The 24,013-nt window shown below is 44.2% G+C and overlaps 1 protein-coding gene across 2 annotated transcripts in view; it reads right to left on the minus strand.

Annotated features, from left to right (window-relative positions):
• MGAT4B (alpha-1,3-mannosyl-glycoprotein 4-beta-N-acetylglucosaminyltransferase B) overlaps positions 1 to 24,013 on the minus strand; it is a 124,409-nt gene that overhangs the window by 15,113 nt on the left and 85,283 nt on the right. For both annotated transcript variants that reach the window (XM_066614244.1, XM_066614245.1), the window contains exons 6-13: positions 23,048 to 23,161; positions 22,592 to 22,667; positions 20,638 to 20,752; positions 19,135 to 19,265; positions 12,141 to 12,248; positions 5,395 to 5,588; positions 2,053 to 2,131; positions 298 to 385 (exon numbers count right to left, since the gene is read on the minus strand). In XM_066614244.1, the coding sequence (XP_066470341.1) occupies positions 298 to 385; positions 2,053 to 2,131; positions 5,395 to 5,588; positions 12,141 to 12,248; positions 19,135 to 19,265; positions 20,638 to 20,752; positions 22,592 to 22,667; positions 23,048 to 23,161 (905 nt within the window). The remainder of the gene's footprint in view (positions 1 to 297; positions 386 to 2,052; positions 2,132 to 5,394; positions 5,589 to 12,140; positions 12,249 to 19,134; positions 19,266 to 20,637; positions 20,753 to 22,591; positions 22,668 to 23,047; positions 23,162 to 24,013) is intronic.

A 24,013-nucleotide genomic window follows, 5' to 3' on the forward strand; every position in this document is an offset into this window, starting at 1 on the left:
TTTGTATTTGGTTCAGCATCTCTGAGACAACCCCCTGCAAAGTCCTTAAAACGATTAAGATATAAGCAAGCTTTAATCGGAGGAAAAGATAAATGATGTGTCTTTTCTAGTAGAATGACTTTCATTTTAATTTCCAGATCAAGTGGGAGACACTAATTAATTCAGGTTAAGCTTCCCCTGCCCCTCAAGCCTCCTCTGCCACCACTCTCTGTGTAATTTTGTGAGCTTAGTAGTAACACATACACATGCATTATCCACAAACGGCAGGCTGCTGTTTGCCTTGAACCAGCAATTTACCTATCTGTATGTAGCCATCAGATGTCCTCTGGTACTTGAATGCTGTTGCTCTACCCTCCTGCAGGGCTTCCTTATCTGACTGGAGACTCTGTGCAGGGAAACAGACAATCTTCACAAAAAGCCAGCCACAAGGATTTAGGGAGCATGCTGAGGGGACAGCTTGTGAACCACTAGGACCAGAAAGCACCAGGCAACATTTATGTTTTCAGTGATAGGAAATTACTCTAACATGCAGGGTTCTCTCTACGTTTTTCAAGGACACACGCAATGACTATTAAAGTCTACCAAATAAAGATCAGGCTCAGAATACCATTTCCTGCCACAGATGGTGTACTGTAAATAGAGAATAATTAAGCAGGCTAGGTTCTCTTTCAGGTTTAGGAATAATGTCTCAAGCATTGGAATTTGGATTCAATTACATGGTGCAGATTTCTCACAATTCTCTCACTGCTGCACCTCTGACCCTAGACAGATATTCTTGTAATGACATTCATTTGCAAAGTAATGAGACTCTGGATTATAATCTCCCAAGACTAGGTGAAGCCTTCAAACCTTTAATGTAAGCCAGGGGTGTCCAAAGTTTTAGGCAGGAGGGCCACATTATCTCTCTGACACTGTGTCGGGGACTGAATTAATTTACATTTCAAATTTGAATAAATTTACATAAATGAATATATTAAAGATGAACTTATATGAATGAATGAAGGTCTTGCAATAGCTCAAGGCCTATAAAAGGCCTTGCACAAAGCAAGGCTCGCCTTTCCTTTGCTGCCTCTGCTGCATCACAGACATGAAACAACAAGCAGTGGAAGGAGCCCTCATCCCACAGCTCACTTGAGAGGCCAAACAGTTGCCCTCACGCTGAGAGCAGTTACATCGGGCCAGTGTGGGCTCCAACAAATCTCCAGAGGGACAGAGGCTCACTGGACACTAGGGGCTCTCTGAGGGCCGCATTGAGAGGCCTTGAGGGCCGCTAGTAGCCCCAGGGCTGGGGTTTGGGCACCCCTGATGTAAGCAATCAGCTAGGAAAGCAGGGCCAGGTGACTAAGCAGGGACATGACTGAGGCTTATAAAATTATGAATGGTTCAAAGAGAGAGGTTGGTTCCTCTCTCTCTCTCTCTCTCTCTCTCTCTCTCTCACACACACACACACAATGCTAGAACCAGGGTTCATCCAAGAAAAATGACTGGCAGAAGATTTCGGACAAACAAAAAGTACTTCCTGCCATCCATGATTAAACTGTGGAATTTGCAGCCACAAGATGTGGTGATGGTCACTAGAATAGATGGCTTTAAAAGAGGATTATACAAATTTATGGAGGGCAAGTCTCTCATTGGCTACTAGTCATGACAGGTATATGCTACCTCCAGGATCAGGAGTAGTGTGCCTCTGAATACCAGTTATAGGGGAGCAGTGGTGAGAGAAGGCTAATTGCTTAAATGTCCTGGGCTTACCCTACATGGGCAACAGGTTAGTCACTGTGGGAAACCAAATGGTCTAATCTAGAAGGGCCCTTCTTGTGTTCTTTACTACCAAGTTACTTTCTGTTGCCATTATGGCTATAGCATCATTTTGCAAAAACTTGCCAAGACTATCCAAAAAGGTTTTGCAATGAAGCAGAACTTAGAGCCACTATAACTGTGATCAACAAAAGCATTGCCTGCTTTTGAAAAGGGATTCCTTTATTTCTTGGAGAGAAATTTCTCTCAGAATCCCACCTCTCCCAAGCTACTACCACAATCTCAACAACTTACATCAAAGGGCAAGACTTCCACCGTTGTGTTGAAGAGCTTGTCTTCAGGGTGTTCAATGTTGCCACTGCGAAAGAAAAACCTGCACGACAGGAAGCAGCAATGACTACACAGATTCAGAGGGAATTTAATAGCACAGGAAAATCCCCTGCCATGAATGAACTTAGCAAAATGTCTGAGCCCAACAGGTGGCTCTCCTCCCACAGAAAGCCTGCTTTTAGCAAGAGACAGCTCTAAGTGCAAAAACAACCAATTATGGATTGATTGTTTGATTGCTCTTGCAAATTAAGCACTCCACTGCATTTGAATGTATATAAGTAAGAAGCACAATTATCCACTCCCTGGTGAGAGCCATTTGCAGTTCAGTTATATCAAACTGGAGCAATAAGAAGTGGCTGTTGTGTGTGCATTTTAAGTGTAAAAATAGATTCTAGGAAGGGTGAGGCCACATATATGAGAGACTCCTATCTGAAAACATCTTTAGAAGAAGGCCTCACTACCTTAAATACTGAAATAAATTTAATAGATGGCAGATGGCTTTCTAGGGATCACATTCTGTTTTCTCATGAGTTCCAACAGCCATCTTGAAAGTTGCATACAAGAGTCAACTCGGAGAGTAGCTATTCCCTTTCGTTCAAGACTAACTGGCCATGTATGTGAAATAAAACTTCTGGTAAAAAATGCACAGCTCTGTCTTTTGCAGCAATCCATTCTGACCTTGAAGTGAATGGATAGCAATGGAGTTTAATTCCCTATAAAAGTAAAGATGTCACTCTCTGAACTCTTTCATAGTGCAACATTACTATATGCAAATTCAAGGTGGAACCATCAGGATAACCTAGTGAGAGAACAGGGGAAGACCCAGACGATTTAACAATGGTAGGATCTCATAGCCACTTGGAAAATTGGAAGTATATTTCAGAAGGCTGGGTGGGTAGTTCGAGCTTAAGAGCCCAGAGGGATCTTGCTCAAAAAAAGAAAAGTATCTCCAGCTGCTGCTGATTGCACAAAAGGTAAATAACAAGACATAGGAACATGTGGCTTCTGAAGTCAGTTCCTTTTTTCAGTTCTTTGGACAGAGTCCAAAGAAAATGCAACATTTGCCTTTTTAAAACTGTGCTCACAATGCCATGTTATCAGCAAGCAACACAGGATATTGGCAGACCTAATTTCCACAGCCATATTATGGCTCACAAGCAAAGATCAGCTCAGCAGAGCCCGATTCAGAAGGGAAGGGTGCAAGGTCTCATACACAAGACAACATGGACACAGGCCAGTGCTACTGGCAGAGTGACACCTTTTAATTAGTAATTAAAAGATTGATATTCTGCTTCCCCCCCCCCAAAGAAAACCAAATTAAAATCGTCACAATACTAAAACACAGTAAGACAGAACAAACAGCCCAATTCGGCAGGAATGTTGTGGAGCTGAAACAGCTGCTGCGGCATCCTGTGCACAACAGGGCAGCTGCTGGCACCTCCTTGGGGGAAGGGGACTTTTGTCCCCTTTGCCTAGGAAATGGAAGTAGCAATGGGGCTATCTGAATCAACAGCCTCCGTGTCAGGCCAGGCAGCCCGACTTGGAGCTCAGGATCCAGTGGAGCTGAAGTCCACTGGTCCCGCCTCCCTCCTACCCCGCTCCCTTCCCCCAGCACGCCTCTTCCCCTCCCTCTCCCCGCAATCAACCACCTCTCCGCTGCCCAGCAGTTCAGGCAACTGTGGAGCCGCAGAGCACTGGTGTTCCACCTGTGCTAAGAACTTGCAAATGTGCTTTATGTTTAGGATTGGGCCCTCAGTACAGTACTATGAACTAAAAAATTAAAACAGCCAAACAAGGCAGTATCAAGGCCTGCTAATAAATTCACTAGAACTCCAAAGGACTTCCTCTAAGTTAAAAAAAAACAACAGGTTTTCACCATTTGGTGAAAGCAGAACAATGAAGATACCCGAATGAAACTCCCTGGGGAGGGCATTCCATAAAAGAAACACCACACTTGAAAAGGCCCTGCTCCTTTTACCCACTACTAAACTTCACTCAGCAGCAGAAGGGGGAGGTATGCAGGACCTCTGCAATAGATCTAAGCATGCAGGCAAGTACAGGTGGGAAGAGGCAGTCCTCAGTTTACAGCACAATCCTATTCATGTCTACTCAGAAATAAGTCATACTGAATTCAGTGGGACTTATTCTCATGTAAGTGTACATAGGATTGTAGCCTTACAGCCCAAACCTGAACTGCCCAGTGAGTGAGGCTGCCATGGCAACCTGAGCATATCAAGCAGTCAGCAGCAGCTCCTCAGGGGAAGGGGACATTCATTCCCTTACCCCGGGTAAGGGAAGCAGCCCCAAAATAGGTTGCTCAACTCGACTCAGCTATTCAGCCGGTGCTCGACTCTGCATCGGCTGTTCAGTTGGCGCAGAATAAGGAAGTCTTGTGTGAGGCTCCAGATCTAGTGGAGCTAAGCACTACTGGTCCTATCCCCTCCCACCCGGCTCCCTCCCCTGCCCTGCCTTCTGCCCTTCTTGGAACACTTCCTCTTCACCTCCCCCCCCCGCCCCAACTTACCTCTCCACCACCTGGAGCTCCACCATCAGCCTCCGACCAGCACTGTCCCAGCATGGCTCGCTCTGGGCTAGCGCTAATGCCCAAAACATGCCTTACAGCATGTTTGCGACAGTGCTGGCAGTGAGCTGGAATGCACTGCTGTGTGCTTAGAGGAACCCTTCCAATACCTGGAGCAGTTTAGCTTGAGACTGTCTTCAGTCTGGAAGAGGTGGGCACATGTCTACTCCTGCATAGTTACCCTCGCATATTCCAGGCTGCTCCAGGAGATGGGAAGACATTACTCAATTCCCTCCTATCATAGCTCCTTCCAGGCTCAAGTAGCTCCTTTTCAGTACATTTTTTTTAGAAGTAACAAAATGGGGAAAACTCACTCAAGCCACTTTCAGAATCAGTATGGAAAGGATACATACTCAGGCTGGACATTTATGGAAGTGTTCAAGACTTGACTTGGTATTATACTGAGATTACCCCAATGGTTCCACAAGCACAATAACCCTGAAGACAGAAAGCAAGACAAGGTGTCAGTGGCTTGTGTACCAATGAGACCCTGATGGAATTCCCTGGTGACACTGAGAAAGTCCATCACTCTATCTGTAATGCTCTGATAAGAGAACTAAAAGGCATGTTCTGCAATCAGTGTGACAAGCAGGGCAGCAAGAAAGCAAATGCAACCTGCCTTTCAGACGAACTCTCTTCTAGCACAGGGGAGAGGGAATGAGTGACTTTTAAATGTCAAGCTAACCCTTCCTGTCCTTCATTTCTACAAAACCCAATATACTTACCGTTCAATGCGGAGTGGCTTAAAGAAGCGGAAACGGATGAAGTCACCCGCTGTGGGGGTAAATGCCCAAAAGAAATCTTCTCTCAGATATGCTTTCTCCAAGGAAAAGTGCTGATAGGTTTTCAGACTGGTGCTCACCTCTGCAGGAGGGTTGACGTGTTCTTTACGAAGAGCTTGCTTTCCAAAATCTTTGTCCTCAACATACAAGATAAAAGTTTTTAAAAAAATTTCTTTAAATGTGAAACTTTCTCCACTGCACATTTACACAAATGTTACAGGTCTGATCTTTCCTCTCTAGCCTTCCTCTCCTCATACACTAAGTCAGAGGTTCTCAAACTCCCAGGGAGAGTCTGAGCCGTAGTAAGTGTGTGCAGGGGCAGGGGAAAGGTAGCCACATGATGCACTAGAATAGATTGTGCCACTTTGGAGGGGCACAGGGGCTTGCTGCCACTTACCATAGCCTGCAGCAGCCTCCCAGGGGTACAGGGAATCCCCATGCTAGCCTCCGCAAGGCTCCCCACACTGTGGACACCCTCAAAATTGTAATTGCAACCACTTCTGGTTTTGTGCTTGTGAAACCGGAAGTAGTGGAGATCGCTATTTTGATTGTCTACGTGTGCTGGGGAGCCCTGCGGAGGCTGGCACAGGGGCTCTCCGCACCCCTGGGAGGCTGCTGCAGGCTATGGTAAGTGAAAGCAAGCCCCTGCATCCCTCCAAAATGGTGCGCGATCTAGTGCACTGCGTCGCTGCCTCCACCCACCCCTTAAAGGGCAGAGGCCAGGGCTCTCTGGCTGGGGCGTTGCAATGCCACAGTTTGAGAACCACTGCACTATGTCATTGCCATCATTATCATTCACCTTGTTGATCAGTGTGGAAGGGATTGCCACTCCCAAATTGGTCTTTTCAGTCACACTAGACACTGTTCCAGAACCATTCAGAGCGTGATTCCATAGTCTTCCGAGACTGAAGGATGCCAACAATTGTTGATCAGGCAATAAGCCTTGACTTTTGTGTTTGATTCGTCCATCTCCTTTGCTTCCTATATTCAGTTCATCAAGGAGTCATATTGTTTTCCCCTCTCCAACTCGTAATACATGGCCCTACCCAAATAAAAACTTGGTTCATCCTCTAGAAATCTCCCACCATGACTCCTATGGGCAACTCCTCTCTGGCCTTTCATTGCTATACCTTGGCCCTCTCACCTCTATCCAGGAATTATTAACCTTCCTTGTTACCTACATGATGTCTGGGACACTGATACTCTACACCAGCTGTCCGTGTAACAGCTAAGAGACTGAGATGCAGATCGGGACTTCCCCAGTTTGAATCATGCCTATGCCAAGAATTCTCACTGGGTTGCTTCAGGCAAGTGACTCCCTCTTGTCCCCAGCTGTGATATGAGGATAATACCACTTACTCACCTTATAGGGTTGTTGCAAAGACAATTTCAAGGTAAATACACATGAAGCCCTTTACACACTTAGACCAGCATGCCTGAGGTCTTAATGTGTATGAAGCATTTCAGGGTGGCAAAAATAAGAAGAAAATCTGCCTGTGCTCAGCATTTGTCAGTGCAGACAAACTTTTGGGCTTCATGAGTACACCAGGGTGAGATTGAAGCTTTCTGGCACACTCTCCACATAGTCATTTTTCAGACATGTAATATCTATATACAGTTCTATCTTTCCCTCCCTTCCTTCAAGTCTTGCTGGCTGCTCCATAATCTTCCCCTAGAGGTCTGCAAAGGCACATCCTGAGTACAGTAGAACCTCTTTAAGTTGACCACCCAAGGGACTGGAGGAATTGGTCAACATAGGGAGGTGGTCAACATACCGAAAAAAGGCATTTAAATATTATCATGTTTAGCTCCCAGGACAACAAATGCAAGGCCAAGTTATTATTTAAATTGGATTTTTTAAAAGTTTTATTGCAAATATCAATGAGAATTGATCCTCTTGTGATGCTTACTATTTATATCATAGGATCTACAACAGCCCACAATCAGTGTTTTAAAAAACCCCTGAAAATTCATAAGCTTAAAAAAAATTGTAAGTTAAAAAAAATACTTGGTTTCATAGCAGACTGGCAGACCAATGCTATCCCTTGCCAGCATGTAGCATGTTACATAGCCCCAACAGCTAAAAAAAACAAAAAACACACTTTTTTACTTAGGCTGCCTGGCCTCCACTGGGTCTCCTGAGATTCACTAAATGCCAGAAGGTGTTTGATACAGTCCCTCACTAAAAGCTGTTGAGAAAACTCCACAGTCAGGGAGTAAGAGGACAGGTCCTCTCATGGATTGGGAACTGGTTGAGGACCAGGAAACAGAGAGGGGGTGTTAATGGCAATTGACAAAAAAAGTGGAGAGAGGTAGAAAGTGGAGTGCCTCAAGGATCTGTCCTGGGACTGGTGCTTTTCAACATCTTCATAAATGACCTGGAAACAGGGATAAGCAGGGGGACAAGTTTGTGAATTACACTAAACTTTTCTGAGTGGTGAAGACCAGAAGGGATTGTGAAGTGCTCCAGAAGGATCTCTCCAAACCGGTAGAATAGCAAATAGCAGCTGTGTTTCAATATAAGTGTAAAGTAGTGCACTGGTGATGGGAACCAAAGTGAAAGGACAGTAGCATAGTGATGCACAAGCAACCTCATACCCTCACAACTTGGTACATGTCCAGGTACAATAGGTAGACACTGCAGGTCTGTCGGCTATGTGCAGTGTGCCCACCTATAAAAACCCTTTCGCACACACGCTAGTAGGAATAGGGGAGGGATTGTTGTGTGGTTTCTTACTTTTCCAAGATGGGACAAACCAGACAAAACACAGGCCCACAGTATCGTGTTCAGTGGGTAATTTAATACTCTGTGCAATGGTCGAAGTGGTCAAGATACAACTTACGGAGGTGGTCAATACAGAGAGGTTGGTCTCACATAGTGTATATGCAGTGTCTGTCCATACTGTGAAAATTAGGTCAACTTAAGGAGGTGGCCAATATAGAGAGGTGGTCAACTTTGGATACAACTACTGTATTTTCAAAGAGAACTGTAAAAATAAAAAACAACTTCTTAGGCTGGCACTGAAGTGCCTGGATGAAGCAGGCCTACGAAATTCCAGTTTAACTGTTTTTATAGGCATGAGCCAGCACATGTCTGAAGAAAAACTAAATCTCAAGTATCATTCCAATCACAGGCACTTCTGAACACTATTGGTAGAGTCACCTTCAACAGTACACATTTCAAACAGACCACAAACCCAAGACTTTCAGTCATGTATTGTACAAAATTTCCTTTTCTTCCACACAGCTTCCATTTCTGAGGTACACTGCTGAACTGTGAAGCTTTCAAAGCTGATGCAGTGCATAGCTAGTGAATACTTCCTAGCTACTAATAACCAGAGTTGATACCTGTCATGCTCCAGTTCCCTCATTTCCTGACCTGATGCCTCCCCTTTCCTTTCAAACCATTTAAAATTTCTTCCAGACTCTGCCAGTGAAATAGCTACTACCTCTTTGCAGAGCGGCACAGCTGACCTCCTTTCTGCAGGGAACACACCTGTAACTGAAGCACCTGCTTTCTCTGCCTAAACTGCTATACAGATTCAAAAACTCATGAACTTAAGAACAGCCCCACTGGATCAGGCCATAGGCCCATCTGGTTCAGCTTCCTGTATCTCACAGCGGCCCACCAAATGCCCCAGGGAGCACACCAGATAACAAGAGACCTGCATCCTGGTGTCCTCCCTTGCATCTGGCATTCTGACATAGCCCATTTCTAAAATCAGGAGGTTGAACATACACAACATGGCTTGTAACCCATAATGGATTTTTCCTCCAGAAACTTGTCCAATCCCCTTTTAAAGGTATCCAGGCCAGATGCAATCACCACATCCTGCGGCAACGAGTTCCACAGACTGACCACACGCTGAGTAAAGAAATATTTTTTTTTGTCTGTCCTAACTCTCCCAACACTCAATTTTAGTGAAGGTCCCCTGGTTCTGGTGTTATGCAAGAGTGTGAAGAGCATCTCTCTATCCACTTGATCCTTCCCATGCATAATTTTGTATGTCTCAATCAGGCGTCTCTTTTCTAGGCTGAAGAGGCCAAAACGCCATTCCTCATAAGGAAGGTGCCCCAGCCCAGTAATCATCTTAGTCGCTCTCTTTTGCACCTTTTCCATTTCCACTATGTCCTTTTTGAGATGTGGCGACCAGAACTGGACACAATACTCCAGGTGTGGCCTTACCATCGATTTGTACAACGGCATTATAATAGTAGCCATTTTGTTCTCAATACCTTTTCTAATGATCCCAAGCATAGAACTGGCCTTCTTTACTGTCGCCGCACATTGGGTCGACACTTTCATCGACCTGTCCACCACCACCCCAAGATCTCTCTCCTGATCTGTCACAGGCAGCTCAGAACCCATCAGCCTATATCTAAAGTTTTGATTTTTTTGCCCCAGTGTTCATGACTTTACACTTACTTACATTGAAACGCAACTGCCATTTTGCTGCTGATTCTGCCAGTTTGGAGAGATCCTTCTGGAGCTCCTCACAATCACTTCTGGTCTTCAACACTCAGAAAAGTTTGGTGTTGTCTGCAAACTTAGCCACTTCACTGCTCACCCCTGTCTCCAGGTCATTTATGAAGAGGTTGAAAAGCACCGGTCCCAGGACAGATCCTTGGGGCACACCGCTGCTCACCTCTCTCCATTGTGAAAACTGCCCACTGACACCCACTCTCTGTTTCCTGGTCTTCAACCAGGTCTCAATCCAGGAGAGGACCTGCCCACTATTTCCAACTGTGGAGCTTTTTTAGTAGCCTTTGGTGAGGGACCATGTCGAATGCCTTCTGAAAGTCCAGATATATAATGTCCACAGGTTCTCCCACATCCACATGCCTGTTGACCTTTTCAAAGAATTCTAAAAGATTCATGAGGCAAGACTTACCCTTCTCCCTCAGCAAGGCCTGTTCATCTATGTGTTTTGAGATTCCATCTTTGATGAGGCATTCCACCATCTTACCTGGTATAGATGTTAGGCCTATAGTTTCCCGGGTCCCCCCTCTTTCCCTTTTTAAAGATTGGTATGACATTTGCTATCCTCCAATCCTCTGGCACTGTGGCCATTTTGAGGGACAAGGTGCATATTTTAGTCAAGAGATCAGCAACTTTATTCTTTAATTCCTTAATAACTCTTGGGTGGATGCCATCAGGGCCCGGTGACTTATTGATCTTTAATTTATCAATGAGGTCTGAAAAATTTTCTCTTTCAACCTCTTTCAACCTTTCAAAATCTGACTTAATTCCCTGGTCAGGAGGGGCCGTTCAGTCAGCGATATTTGCCTGAGGTCTTCTGCCGTGAAGACAGATGCAAAGAACTCATTTAATTTCTCTGCCATCTCTAAGTCTCCTTTTATCTCCCCTTTCCCTTCCTCACCATCCAGAGGGCCAACCACTTCTCTGGCAGGTTACCTGCATTCCTGCGGGTTTCATGGCATTTACATATGTTTTTCTGATGCACCAAGATGCAGAGAGAGAGAGAGAGAGAGAGAGAGAGAGAGAGAGAGAGAGAGAGAGCGAGAGCGAGAGCGAGAGCGCACGTGGGCACAGAGAGAAGTCCACAGAGAACCTGTCTACCACAGGTTCACAAAATAAGCACAGAATCTATTTGGTACAGAATGAGGCATGCAGTGAATCCCAAACTTCTATGAAAAAGTTGGCCTGCAGCTCTTATTGGCACATAAAGATAGGCCAGGATATCAGTGGTCACAGGTCGAGGCTTCAGTCCCTTTCCATAACACTATTTTGCTACATAAAAACGAAAAAACACACAATAAACCCAAGAGAAAATTCAGAAGATTTTCCAAAAGAAACCCTCTCCCTCTACAGAACAAGTCACTAAGAGACAATTGACAGGCTATTTATCAATAATCCCACTACGATGCCCAGCAAGAAGCAATAAGGCAGAACTTGTTAGCAGAAAGTTTTTAATTAATACTGGAAAGGACTTTTGCTGAATACAGCTTACTTGTGAGCAAACATTAAAGAAGGATCTTGGCCATGGGGAAGGGCACTGCTGGACACTATAGCATTGTGTTAAGTGCTGTGTGGTGCCTCTGTTTTAATTCTACTTCCTGGTGATTGCAGAAAACAAGCCTCAGCAGCACTAAGGGGCTCTAGTGTGGAAGCAACCATTCCTGGGTCCAACACAAAGCATATACTTTCTCACATACAAATGAGTAGCAGCATTTCACTCCTACAACATCTAATGGCATTTTACAATGAAGTCAAACCTGACTTCCATCCCTGCTACAGTGTGGCTCAGCCTTGGTGGCAACGATCCTGGTTAAAATGTCTTTGTGCACAGAGGCACTGCACACACAGTCCAGAGATTTTGCAATGATACAAGCCCTCGATCTGCACATGCACACCATCCACTGCAGTGATGGGCAATTGACAGGCCTGTACATCTGTGAATGCCGATTCCCAATTCCATTCTACTCTGCCAACACTGTTGTATGACCAAGAAGCCTAATTCAGGGCAGGACTGCATGGACAGGCCCTTGACCATTTCTTAATGGCTTTCATTGAGTCTCAGCATCATAAAGTACTGCCTGAGAGAAATAGAAGGGGCAAGAACTTTTCAGGCTTTGATAAGGGCTTTAATGAGCAAACATGTAAGACACAGCAAAATTCTGTCACACGTGCTTTTTGGGTTTCCAGGGCTATCACCTCATATACTCACTTTTAGCTTTTGTATTTTGCCAGCAAGGGAGGAGTGGGTTCCCACATGCTGGAAGAGTGAGGGCTTGAAGCGAATCCTCAGGTTTGCCTTCTGTCTGTCACAATGTTTCTGAAACAACATGCACAACAAGAACTTAGGATTTCTGCTTCCAGTCTAGGAGGAGGAAGCAGGAAAAGAGGGTGACTTAACAGTCTTCAAGGGGCTTGACACAATAGTTTTCCAACTGTAGTTATTAACGGTGTTACAATCAACTGCTGCTTGGTTTCATCACAAAGCAAAGCACCCGAGCAATTATTAGCAATTATTACACTGATGGAATTTCCATGACTCAAAAGGCTCTTGTTCCCTCCCCCCCACACACTGTAGATTATTAATTTTGGTTATCATTAATCATTGACTCCTGTAACCACAAAATAATATACAACACATGAGGAAAGCAACAGTCAACTATTCCATGAATATTTACAAAAGTGACAACCAAGTAAAAAAATAGTGCTCTGAAGTTCTTTTCTTACTGCTAGTTGATCATGTGTAAGAATATAATAAAGATTTGGGCCAAGAGAGAAATGACACATAGCATGAAGATGGCTGGAATGATTTAATAAGTATGATGAAAGTGGCTAGAACAGACATTGTTTTGAAAATGCTTGCCTCAGAGTGTGTGTTGAAGCTATTTTCACCACACAAAAACAGGTATATCTTCCTTTCTTCAATCATATATACAAATTGGTAGAGAGGACACTACCCACTTCCAAGCAGACCACTGAACATGAATATGAAGCTATCTTACACCAATTCAGACCATAGGTCCATTGAGCTCAGTACTCAACACTGCCTCACAGCAGCTCTAGGGACTTCCGGGTGGGTTTTTTTTTCCCCTCCCCACGCTTTTTGAAGATGCTAGAGACTGAACCTGGACCTCTTCATCCAACGCTACTACTGAGCTACAACTCCACCTCGTATCTTCTCCCGACTCACATTTCAATCCGTATTTTTTGGGAACTCAGATGCTGGACATGGATTGAGTTTGGTTGTTCAAATCAACTCTGGTGTCACCATAAAGGTCTAGTTTCCCTTATCAAATTGACTACCCTTGAAATTGCCTTATTTAGATTAGACTTCCAAGTCAATCAGTCCTCAGAAAAGGGAATGGCCAATTTGGAACCCTGCTGGAAAGAGAAGGGCTTGGTATTTAACACACAAAAAATTCATGGGCTGAAGACAGAGCTATCCACTATTAACTTTGGCAGTCATTATGCCCTTGATTGTATACACAAAGCCTGAACTGGAATTTATTGTTGACCTCCAGTAACCTGCAGGTTAGGTACATGGGAGGAGAAAGGGGGAGGCTCAGGCATCTGAATGCTGTGACCTTTGGGTTAGAATAGGGAATTCTGAATATGTATGTGGGGTTAATTAAGCAGCTGTAAGAACAAATTATGGCTTTCCTCCCATTTTCTTGTTTGCTCATATTCAAAATACTGTTGTATTTACTTCCTTTATTTTGTGCCATCACCAAGACTCCACACAATTAATCTACTTTTGCCCGGCCCCACAGGTGTACACATTTGGTCCGTGTCGTGTAATGGCAACATTGGGCAGAAATGGCTTAAAAGGAAATGGGGCTGTGTTCATATCCAGTTTGTACTGCAAGACAGAAAGGAAGTTTGGTTAACTCTAGAGACAAAGCTAAGGCCAAGCTGTGCTAAGCACATCATTACAGCTGACCTGCTTGACCTGACCTCATTAAAAAGGAGTTGTGTGGAGAAAGGAAGCTACAACATGGATTGGGATTGCAGTGTGGGAAGAGAGCATCTTTGGTGGTACTGGAACCACCATGGTTCTAATACCCAATTGGTATTTAATAGAGGAAAGTTAAGCATGTTATTCTTAACTACATGCTCAATGTAATGTGCTATTTGGCCCCAATTCACAGCACTTTTTGAGAGCCCCCACCCCACCTCATCACCTGGAATGGCTGGAAAAGACACACCTATAGGTGAAAAAAATGGGGGTACACGGTGTGCTGAAGAGGCCACCACAAAGCCATAATCACAGTGCTGAGTAAGGACACCCTGAAATTGGAGCACATCCAGACCAGCAGCTTTTCACATCATCTGCTACAGATACCCTTGTGAAAGTGGAGGCGTAATCCATACTTCATTCCATAATGTCATCTGTGCTTCACTTTTTCTTTCTTTCTTTCAAACATTGCATAAGCTTAAACCTCATGACAGAGGTTTAAGCTTTCTCACGGCTAATCTAGACATTCATTTTTTATACTGTTTCTTTTGCTGGTGACTACCCACTCAACTTCTCTTATTACTGGAATAATTTTTTCCCCTTTAAAAACAGACATTTTCCAAAATGGGGAATTTACACCACTGAGTGCTTGTAGAGATTTACCTTGTTCATTTCATTTGCTAACTCCTTTTAGTGGAAGTTAAATTTGCCTGCTTAATGATTGCCAGGATTTCATAATCTTTTTTCAAGGTCATTCCCAGACCTAACTCCTCCCTGGCTTGTAATTTATGAAGCAGACTGCAAAACATGTTAGGGTGTGCAAGAGCATAATTGCACTGGTTTAGCACCTACTATGAAAAAAATGTATTTAAAATCTGAGCCTGCCATTTTACAAAGGAGAAAATGTGCACAGATCAGTACCAGGACAGCAAAGGCAAAACAAAATGTCTAGAGGACCAGTCCAGAAAACATGTCACTCTTAATGAACTTTTAAAAAATGCTTCCCTTGGTCACACTGTGCCCCATTTTGATCAAAGAGTAAATCTCTCCAGTCACATCCTTGCTTCCCTTCTCATACTCCAAGGTGGGACATATATTATGGTTGGTCCCGCAGATGTATGTTCATCACCAATTCAGCCAGAATTCTCTTTAGCTAGAAAAAAAAAGTTCTTCAATAAACCAAAACTGAAAACAACAAACAACAGTCTCTACAAAATAACTCTCCTCTCCATTTGGCTAGACATTTTAAGCAGGAGAAATAAAATGCTGGGTGAATGACAATCTTCTGCTGACTAGTCCCAACAGAGTTACCTGCTGAAAAGGGACCCCTTGCAATAGCCCTGTCTCATGCCCAGGCTAGAAGACAAAAACATTTTCATTCACTGCAACACAGGGGTTGCACAGACCTATTCCCTACAGACAAGTTCCCTACAGCAAGTTAATCCCCTAAATCCAGCTCTCATTACTTTAGAAAATTAAAAACCTGGCTCCAATCATAGGAGAATTCTGAAAGCTGCAACAGCACAGAGCTCTTCCCAACATGAAACTAAGACGAATACTGCAATCAAGCATGGTTCTGCTTCCCCCATTACATCTTTTATTGCTGTTGTTAATGATGCCGCAATAAAAGGAGCAGTGGCAGGTGAAATCTAAAGTTAGCTTTCAGACATAGGGAAAGCAAATATCCAGAGCAGGCAAGCATTTACCATAAAATTTCAGGCCAAGCAAACATTCAATCAAGGAGACAAATCTTACAAGTTACCAATTTGATTCTACACAGCGGGATTTGCAAGAGAAAGTCCTGTTTAAAAGACTGTAGTGCAGAGTTAATCATGCAAACAGTGGGAGAGGGAGTTGGAAGCCAATGCTGTAACTAGGTTACATTTTTAAACAGGCATTGCTTTTTAAGGTTTTCAGGATGCCCTGGAAAGTGTCAGAAGTGGAAACAACTGGGTAGGAAGAGACAAACAAGTTTGGATGTACAGTGATACTGCAACCCTGTTCTACCTCCCCAGTTCTATAAAGATGACAAAACACCAGCGCCACCCCCTTGTCACAGAGCAAAACAAGCCAAATCCCAACTAGACAAGGGGGTGAGTGCATCACACGTCTTTTTATTCTGCAGGACTCGAGGCACTGATGGCCCACCACACCTTAAGAACTGAAAGTCAGCATCTGGAATGGAGAAGAAACGGCATGTCCACATGCAGGCAGGCATTATTGCTCAGCCTATGCCAGTCCTTCAGTCTTCTGTATTGGACACTGAGGTGACTGAAGGGCCATCACACTGTCTACCTTCACAGTGAGGGTGAATTCGTGCTTTACTATTCCACCCCATCTACCTGTATTGATAACTGGAAGTGCGCCCTGCAACAGATGTGCAGTTATTCTGTGGAAATTAAATCCATGAGCACATCTATGAGTTTCGACCTATGTGAGATTTGCAACCACACATTCCCTCCAATTTGGAGGTTTATTCACTGAAAAAGCCATACAAATCCCTCCTCCAGTACCGTCGATCATCCTTTGGTGGATCACCTGGTTGGGAATGGGAGCTACCCTGAGAGTTTGCCCTTCTGAGGGCACTAAACCACTTGGTACTGCAAGAAACACAGCAGGGAAGATGGCACAGCAGGAGAAATGCACTTTTTGATGTGCACCAAAACGTGCAACTGGTGCAGTTCATCAGACTGCCATCCTCAGCATGTTCACAACTATGAAAGTCCCTTGTGATTACTTAGACATGCATACCCATAAGTCTGCTCAGAATTGCAGCATAATAATTTCTGGTTCCCTTCCACAGCTGTATGGAACATGCACCAAGGGCTGACCCACTCACACAGGATCAAGCCTCTGTCCACTTTTTCAAGCTTGCTTCTGAGAAAGAGGAGATAAGATCATAACCCAAAGCAAGAACATGGGGAAACTCACCATGCAGCTGCACCTCACCCACACTCAGAAAAGTAGGCAAAAGATATTTCAATTCAAAAAATGTTTTTATGTAAGAAAAATGTAAAACAAGATTATATCAACCCCACAAGAAGCTAGAGGGACATACTGATTAGCTGCCAGCATTCTCCTTCTTCACCTCACTCTTGTTTGTGCCCCATTGCTACACCCACAGCCAGCCCACTGGTCATGCAACTTGTTACACATGCTTTCCTTGGAGTAAGCCTCACCGAACACAATGGAACTTACTTCTGAGTAGGCATGAGTAGGATGAGTACTGATGAGAGCCTCCCTCTTCCAACCCACTGCCAACTGAGCCCCTCCCTTCACAGTGCTTCCATCCTCTTCCTGCTTGCTAAAAGATTGGGACAGCAGCAGCCCTACCTCCAGCAATGCTGGAAAATGGGGTTGGGAAGGTGCCATAGGTGCCACTATTGCCTCCACCTGCCTTTCCGGGCTAAACAACACTGCTGAAGTGAGAAGGGGGCTCCCACAATCCCAAATGGAAGGGATGAGGTTTTTCCTCCCTCTCCTCTCCCCTGGCAATTCCAACCAGATTCACAGAGCAAAATATCAAACAAAGCCATTTTCCCTCCTGTCTCTCCTACTCACCACAAGCAAGGGGAGGAGGAAGCTGCCTTGAAAAGTCTGAGAAAATAAGCTCTGGTGAAGGTGGTCTCTCCTAGGAGACAGTCTAGGGTGCCATCTCTCTGACTTTGTGGACTCAAAACTCATTGATATTGGACAACTTCAGTTTTCAAACCACAATTTAAAAACCCAGGTGGAAGATTCCAAACAAACCAATTAAGAAGTGAAAAGGGTACTTGGCTAATCTGGGGAGGGGGTGAGGGAATGGGCTTCATGGATAAGGAAACCCATGTGGGCTTTGAATCCAAAAATGTACTGCATCCAGGAGAAATGCTGATTTGTATGAGGGTTTCTGCATGTCTGGCCTGGGCCTGAGACGCTCTTTCCCTTGGTGGTCAACACAGGTGGCTGTGGTTGCAACACCCACTCACTCTTTTCCCATGCCTAGTACTCCCGCCACTACTTGTTCATTAACTCTTCACCAAGCCATGTTCAGCAGCACCACACAGCCACTTCTAGCAAAAAAGGCCTTGCTTTTTGGGGAATACTGTCCTTCCTTGAGCACACTTGCAGAGTAATCATGGTATGTTTGCCAGAAAAGAGTACACATAGAACACTATGCATAAAAGGTGACACAGCTGAAGGTGGCTTGGTACTGGGCAAGCAAGCAATAAATAATTTTTACTGTAAACGAACAACTTTGGGTACATTGTTACAGACATAAAGATCCTACTAATCTACCACCATCTCTCCAGCTGCTGGAATGACTGTGATGCAATTCCTTGCTGTTTGAGAACACTTTGTCTCAAAGCAACATAAACTGGCATTTGTCTCTCCAGTGCAAGGAGCAATCTTGATTTGGGTCAGCTTGCCTGAAAAGGAGCCTGATGGCCACTCATGGTTTCCAGTAGCCTTCAAATTATACTCCCTCCATGCAAACTATATTTTGGAAGAACCCTGGAACGGGCTCAGACATTCCTTGAAATCAGAGCCCACAACAGGGTCTCCCCTTTCTCAATAAAGCCTTAGATTAAATACAGGTCATCTCTTATTACCCGCTGGGGTTCCATTCTAGAAACCCTAGTGGATAAAAAAAAATCCATGGATAAAAAAGCAGTGGAAAAATAGATTTAAAGAACCACTTCAAGGTTTCTTGCCACTCCACTGCTCCCGATAAGGTCATGCCTCGACATCCACAGGAATTTGATTCTGGGACTCCCTGCTGATACCATAAAATGGGTTAAATAAAAGCAGTTTAAAAAAAATTAAAAAGTGCATCCCTTTACCATTGTGGTTTAAAAACAGCTTTTCTTACTGTTGTAGAGAGGCAGTCAACAATTAGAAATGCAAAGGACCAGCTGCCTTTGCCTGCCTCAGCTGAAGAATGGAATGATCATTTGCATGCCTGTCTCTACAACAGTAAGAAAAGTACTGTTTTTTAAACTGTGATTTTAAAGAGTTGCATTTTTCCCCTTCTCCATGAATCAGCACATTCTTTCTCATTTGCAGTGGCCAATTGTGTTGAGTCAAATTCGTGTATAAAAAACTCCGTGTATAACAAGGTCGGACCCGTATTGTGAATTATAAAAACTCAGGATGTATGTCTTAAAATGGCCACTGCTAGTTTAGAATCTTGCATATATTTCAGTAGCTTATTTGAAAAGACGCTCCTCCATAAGAGTGGAATTATTCCTCTAATAGGGATTTGACTTACTGCATCTTTTTCTGGGTTGCAGACTTTTACCCAGAGGATATGATCAAGGAGCCAATCAATGGGTTTGTCCTTGTAGAACATGAGTAAGAATTCCACAATCAGACTGAGATCCAGTGATTTGAACATCTTCCCTGGAAGCATATATGGATGGATAAAGAGAAAAGGTAAGTACAATCATGAAATTAACATGGTCCAGCACTCGGGGAATGAGAATTGTACTCCAGATTAAGAGGTCAGTCAGCCCTACCTGACCTAAGATGTTTTCAAGGGCCAAGAACTTCTCTCTTAAGACACCCAACCTGCTGGTGGGGAACGCGTTAAGCCCTCATTCAACACAGGCATATTCCTAGCACCACAAAACACACAGCTGTGACTCTTACATATGGACCTCATAAGGGAAAGTCAACTTCTGTTTTCTCAGGGTCTATTGCAGTCTTCAGATAGAAATATACTTTGCAGCACAGCTCAATCCCTTCACCAGAGATCAGGTTCTATAACTGAGTCAACACCTTTCAGCAGACATGAATGCAAATATTTTACTCCAAGTCTCAAGCCTGGAAGCCAACTTTAACTGAAAAAAAGGTGGAGGAGGAGGTGGTGGTGGTGTGCGTGGTTTCAAAAAATAGAAAATCAAGAAGACGTGCACAAAGTTGGATTAAAAAAAAAAATTTGCATTGGATGTGGCCATGACCATTAGGTGAGCCCTGGACAATGCTTTGTGTTACTGAACCAAGGCCGCTAAAAATATACAAGTCGCAAGTTGAATTAAGTCAGTGAGTCATTTATGCAGGGTGAAACAAGCAAGCAAAATAAATAAATGGTGGAGAAACTTCTCAACCAAACCTTAAGATCTGGTAGGATTCTGGAGGCCAGACAAATCTACTTTATAAACTGGCCCCTGAGACATTCTAGTCCTGGGATGGAATGAAGGGTAGCCAGCAGCCATATCTGACAGGCTAACCCCCTCCCCCCTTTTTTATAGAAATAGGCAGTGCTGCTTATGAAACTGGCACACATCGATACACATTTCTTGGCTAAGCCGAACTCAATACTCTCAGATCCCATCTAACTTGTTGCTGGTCAACCACGAGTAGCATAAGGGTATGCTTCTTTGATATATCTATAATCCTGGAAGGATCATTGTAGTTTTACACTTATTTCTTCCCATTTCCACAGATAAGTATGTACATGAACCACCTGCTCCTCCATCCAACCTGTAATAGGATACTTGGCCTGTATAACAGGCTACATCAATAAAACATTGGTATCACCTAAAAAGCAAAGGGAAATCAGAAATGGCTGGCACAGCTGTACAATTCATATGTTCCAAACTGTGCTGAGTAAAAAGCAAGTGAACACCTGACACAGAAGTAAAATATGCATAACTGAACAATTGTGACGGTGTTTTCTTGCCCCAAACAAGTTGACTGAAAGATAGTTCTGAAGCACATGCCATTGGCAGGACTGTTCCCCTGAGTATCAAGTGGGAAGGGAGTCTGTTACCAATGAACCCAAGCTGTGAGAACTCCAGGATCATCCATTCTTCTGAGGGTTGTTGTAAAGCAAAGTTCTTCATTGTGCTGAGATAGTTAGGTTTGGCGACAATATCGTCTTCCAGCTACAAAACCAAACCAGAGAGAGAGAGAGAGAGAGAGAGAGAGAGAGAGAGAGAGAGAGAGAGAGAGAGAGAGAGATATCAGTGCTTATGACAGAACCATGCCCACTGTTGAAGAAAAACTATATCCTAGAACACATCCAAAGGGTGAAGACAGGGAAGAAACATCTGGCAAAGGGCAATTCCATTTCATTATGGAAGACAAAAGCCAACACATTCAGAACTTTTTAATATTGTTAAGCAAAATAAGGTGTTGACTAAAAGCTCAGTCAGTTATGAGAGGTTCACTGCAAAACATACCAATATGGCAGGGCTTCACAGACTGGAACGCTGAGATGTCCCAGCCTGTGGGCCCTGGACTCTGTGCTCTTAAGGGGCAGGGAGCGACGCAATCCCCAGGATTACGTCACTAATGGGGGTGCAGGGACTGGCATGCACTTACCAGTCCCCGCTGTAGCCTCCCGGGGGTGTGGGGAGCCCTGCGTGACCCTCCACAGGGCTCCCCATGTCTTTGAAAGTGAAAGCAGAGCAACTGCACTCCACTTTCAGTTTGTGATTGCTAACCGGAGGTGGAGTGTAATCGCTCTGCTTTCACTTTCTGAAGGTTGTGGAGCCCTGTGGAGGGTTGCGCGGGGCTTCCCACACTCCCGGGAGGCTGCAGCAAGGACCAGTAATTGCATGCAAGTCCCTGCACCTGTTAGCGACGTAAGAACATAAGACATGATCCTGGGGATTGCGTCGCTGCCTTCCCCCCACCCCCACTGCCTTCCCCGCTCCCCCACAATACTGCAGTCCTCAAACTCCCTCTGAGGCTGAGAACTGCTGCAATATGGTGTAAGAGAAGACCAAGTCACATAATTTAATAGGGAACTTCTTTTTCTAGCAATTCTTAGTAGGCAACCATAAGAAATTCAGCCTGATCTCTTAAATCACGGTACACAGTATGACAATTCCAGAGTTAGCTTGCTCTTGCCTGTTATCAAAACTGACATGCTTGGTTTTAAGCAAAATATCTTATGCTACCAGTTCCAGCTAACACACAACCATTTCCAGAATGTTAAAAACAATCCTCTCCTTATTTAAATCCTAAGGGATTTCACAAGGTCAACTGAAGTAGGACTGTCAAGAGAAATACCACAACTAGTCTGTAAGAGATAGCTTTCCTAAAATGATGCCCATAAGAGCCAAACTAACTTAACCCATTTCTGCCTAGGCCCAGGTGTACACATTTGATCCCTGCTGTGTATATAATAATACACAATATTAGAACTAACAATAGCAGTGTTCAAACACTTATTTTTCCTATTCCATTTTAGCACCAGAACCCACTTTTTAGAATGATGATCTGTCGAGACCCACCGGAATTGATGTTATTAACCTGGAAGTGATGTCATTGCTGGAAATGACATAATCAATTTACAGGCTTCAAACCTAAGTTGCAAACAGTCAAACACAGCACGCTTGTGCAGTAACTTTGCATAGCTCAGAATTCAAACATTCCAGCTTGAAAGTAAAAGCAGAACACAGAGTTGGATTCTTCTCCAACCACACAGCCCTTCCCATCCCACCTATTCAGAGCAAGGCACCACACCTCTCTCCCATCAGGAGCCTGCTCTGCTCAGCATCTCTGTACCCTGTGGCTGAATTAGGTGCTAACAACCCCTGTGAAACTGGCTTGTGACCCACCTAATGGGTCCTGACCCACAGTTTTAGCAATGCTGTCTATTCAACATAACATGCCCCACTTCTTGAATTTTATCTAAAGACCCAGACACACAACATTCTTTGCTTTGAGCAATGGTAGTAGTATTAAGTGTAGCCTTTCGACAATGTTAAACTTACCTGAATGTAATAAATGCCTTTGGATTGTGCATACATCATTAAAAAGCAATAATCTAGATTCTGTTTAGTCCTCCACCTATAAAACAGAGAAAGACTGAAATGATGTGCAAGAAGATGCTGCATTGCTGACAGTCAATGGGCAAGCTTCATTGGGAGTAACACCCAACCCTCAGAACCAAGCACATACTGAATCTACTGCGCATGCTATGCTGTGCATGGCTGTCATGCCAGCTTGAATTCCAGGTGGTTTAAAAGTCACATTCCACTGGAGTAATAGCAGGAATAAGAATAGAGTTTGATTCCCTACACAATGAATCAGACAAGAGTATTTCCTTCCTTCACTTGCATTTCGTTTCCTTATAAACAAGCTTAAAGGTCTGCTATAAAGCCAGACATGGAAAACATTCCTTAATAGTGTAGATGTAGAACACCAAATTCAAAGACATCAGGTATTACCTGACTCTTTCCTTGGGGTCACCAAAAGATTCTCGTAGACGAGAGAAATCTGGGTAAAAGTGGGGAGAAGGAGAAATGACTTCTAGAAGACCAGAATTTATTTCACTGGGGAATCTGAAAGAAAAGACAGAGGTACTCATTTGGAGAATGCAGTCTAACATGGGTCATTAATAGTCTTAAAATCACTGCATACCCCAGGGCCAGGCAACATTAAAAGCTCTGGACAAAGTCTCCACAGGAGTGACTTCACTTTCAGGTCCTATTTTAAACAAAGAACATCAGCAGGGGTTTGTTGCCATTTTGAAAATCCTCCCCCTGCATTTCTTAAAATGTGTCACAGCAACTGGAAGCTGGATTTTTTCAGTAGCACTCACACCTCCTTCTTACACAAAACTTTGGAAAGTTGCTTAAGAATGGTCTTTAAAATGCTCTCAGTGAATGCCCTGAGAATTGCAAAGAGCTGAATCTAAGCTTAGCTCCTTCTTCTAGTTGATACTATTCCAGCATAACCCATAGTTCAGTCACTAACTGCGCGATTCTGTCTTGCTCTGGAACAGGCAGGCCAGGAGGCTTGCGCTGGATCCAGTGTGAGATAGGGCGCCAAAGTGGCTCAGTCAGAGGTAAGGGAAAACCACAGCCCCTATGGGTCTCCCCGCTATGCCACCTCAGGAGGTGGCACAGGTTCTAGGAGAGCAAAGCGGCTTGATGCTACTCTGCACTGCTTGGGAACAGGGATTGGGATTCGGCATAACAGCTGGATCCCAGCCCACTTCTCGCTCCCTGCCCACCCTCCCTCAGGGTCGCCCTCTGCCCACCCTCCTGCTACCCTAGAACACCTCCCTCCCACCTCCTGCCCGCACTACCCAGACCCCTGCGTTGGCTGAACTTGGCCGACATAACTTACCTGGGGGAAGCTGCCGTGGAGGCTGGATGCAGCCTCCGTACTCCAGTGCACCTCTGTGCGCT

This window comes from Tiliqua scincoides, chromosome 2 (assembly GCF_035046505.1).
Source record: "Tiliqua scincoides isolate rTilSci1 chromosome 2, rTilSci1.hap2, whole genome shotgun sequence".
Lineage (NCBI taxonomy): Eukaryota > Metazoa > Chordata > Lepidosauria > Squamata > Scincidae > Tiliqua > Tiliqua scincoides.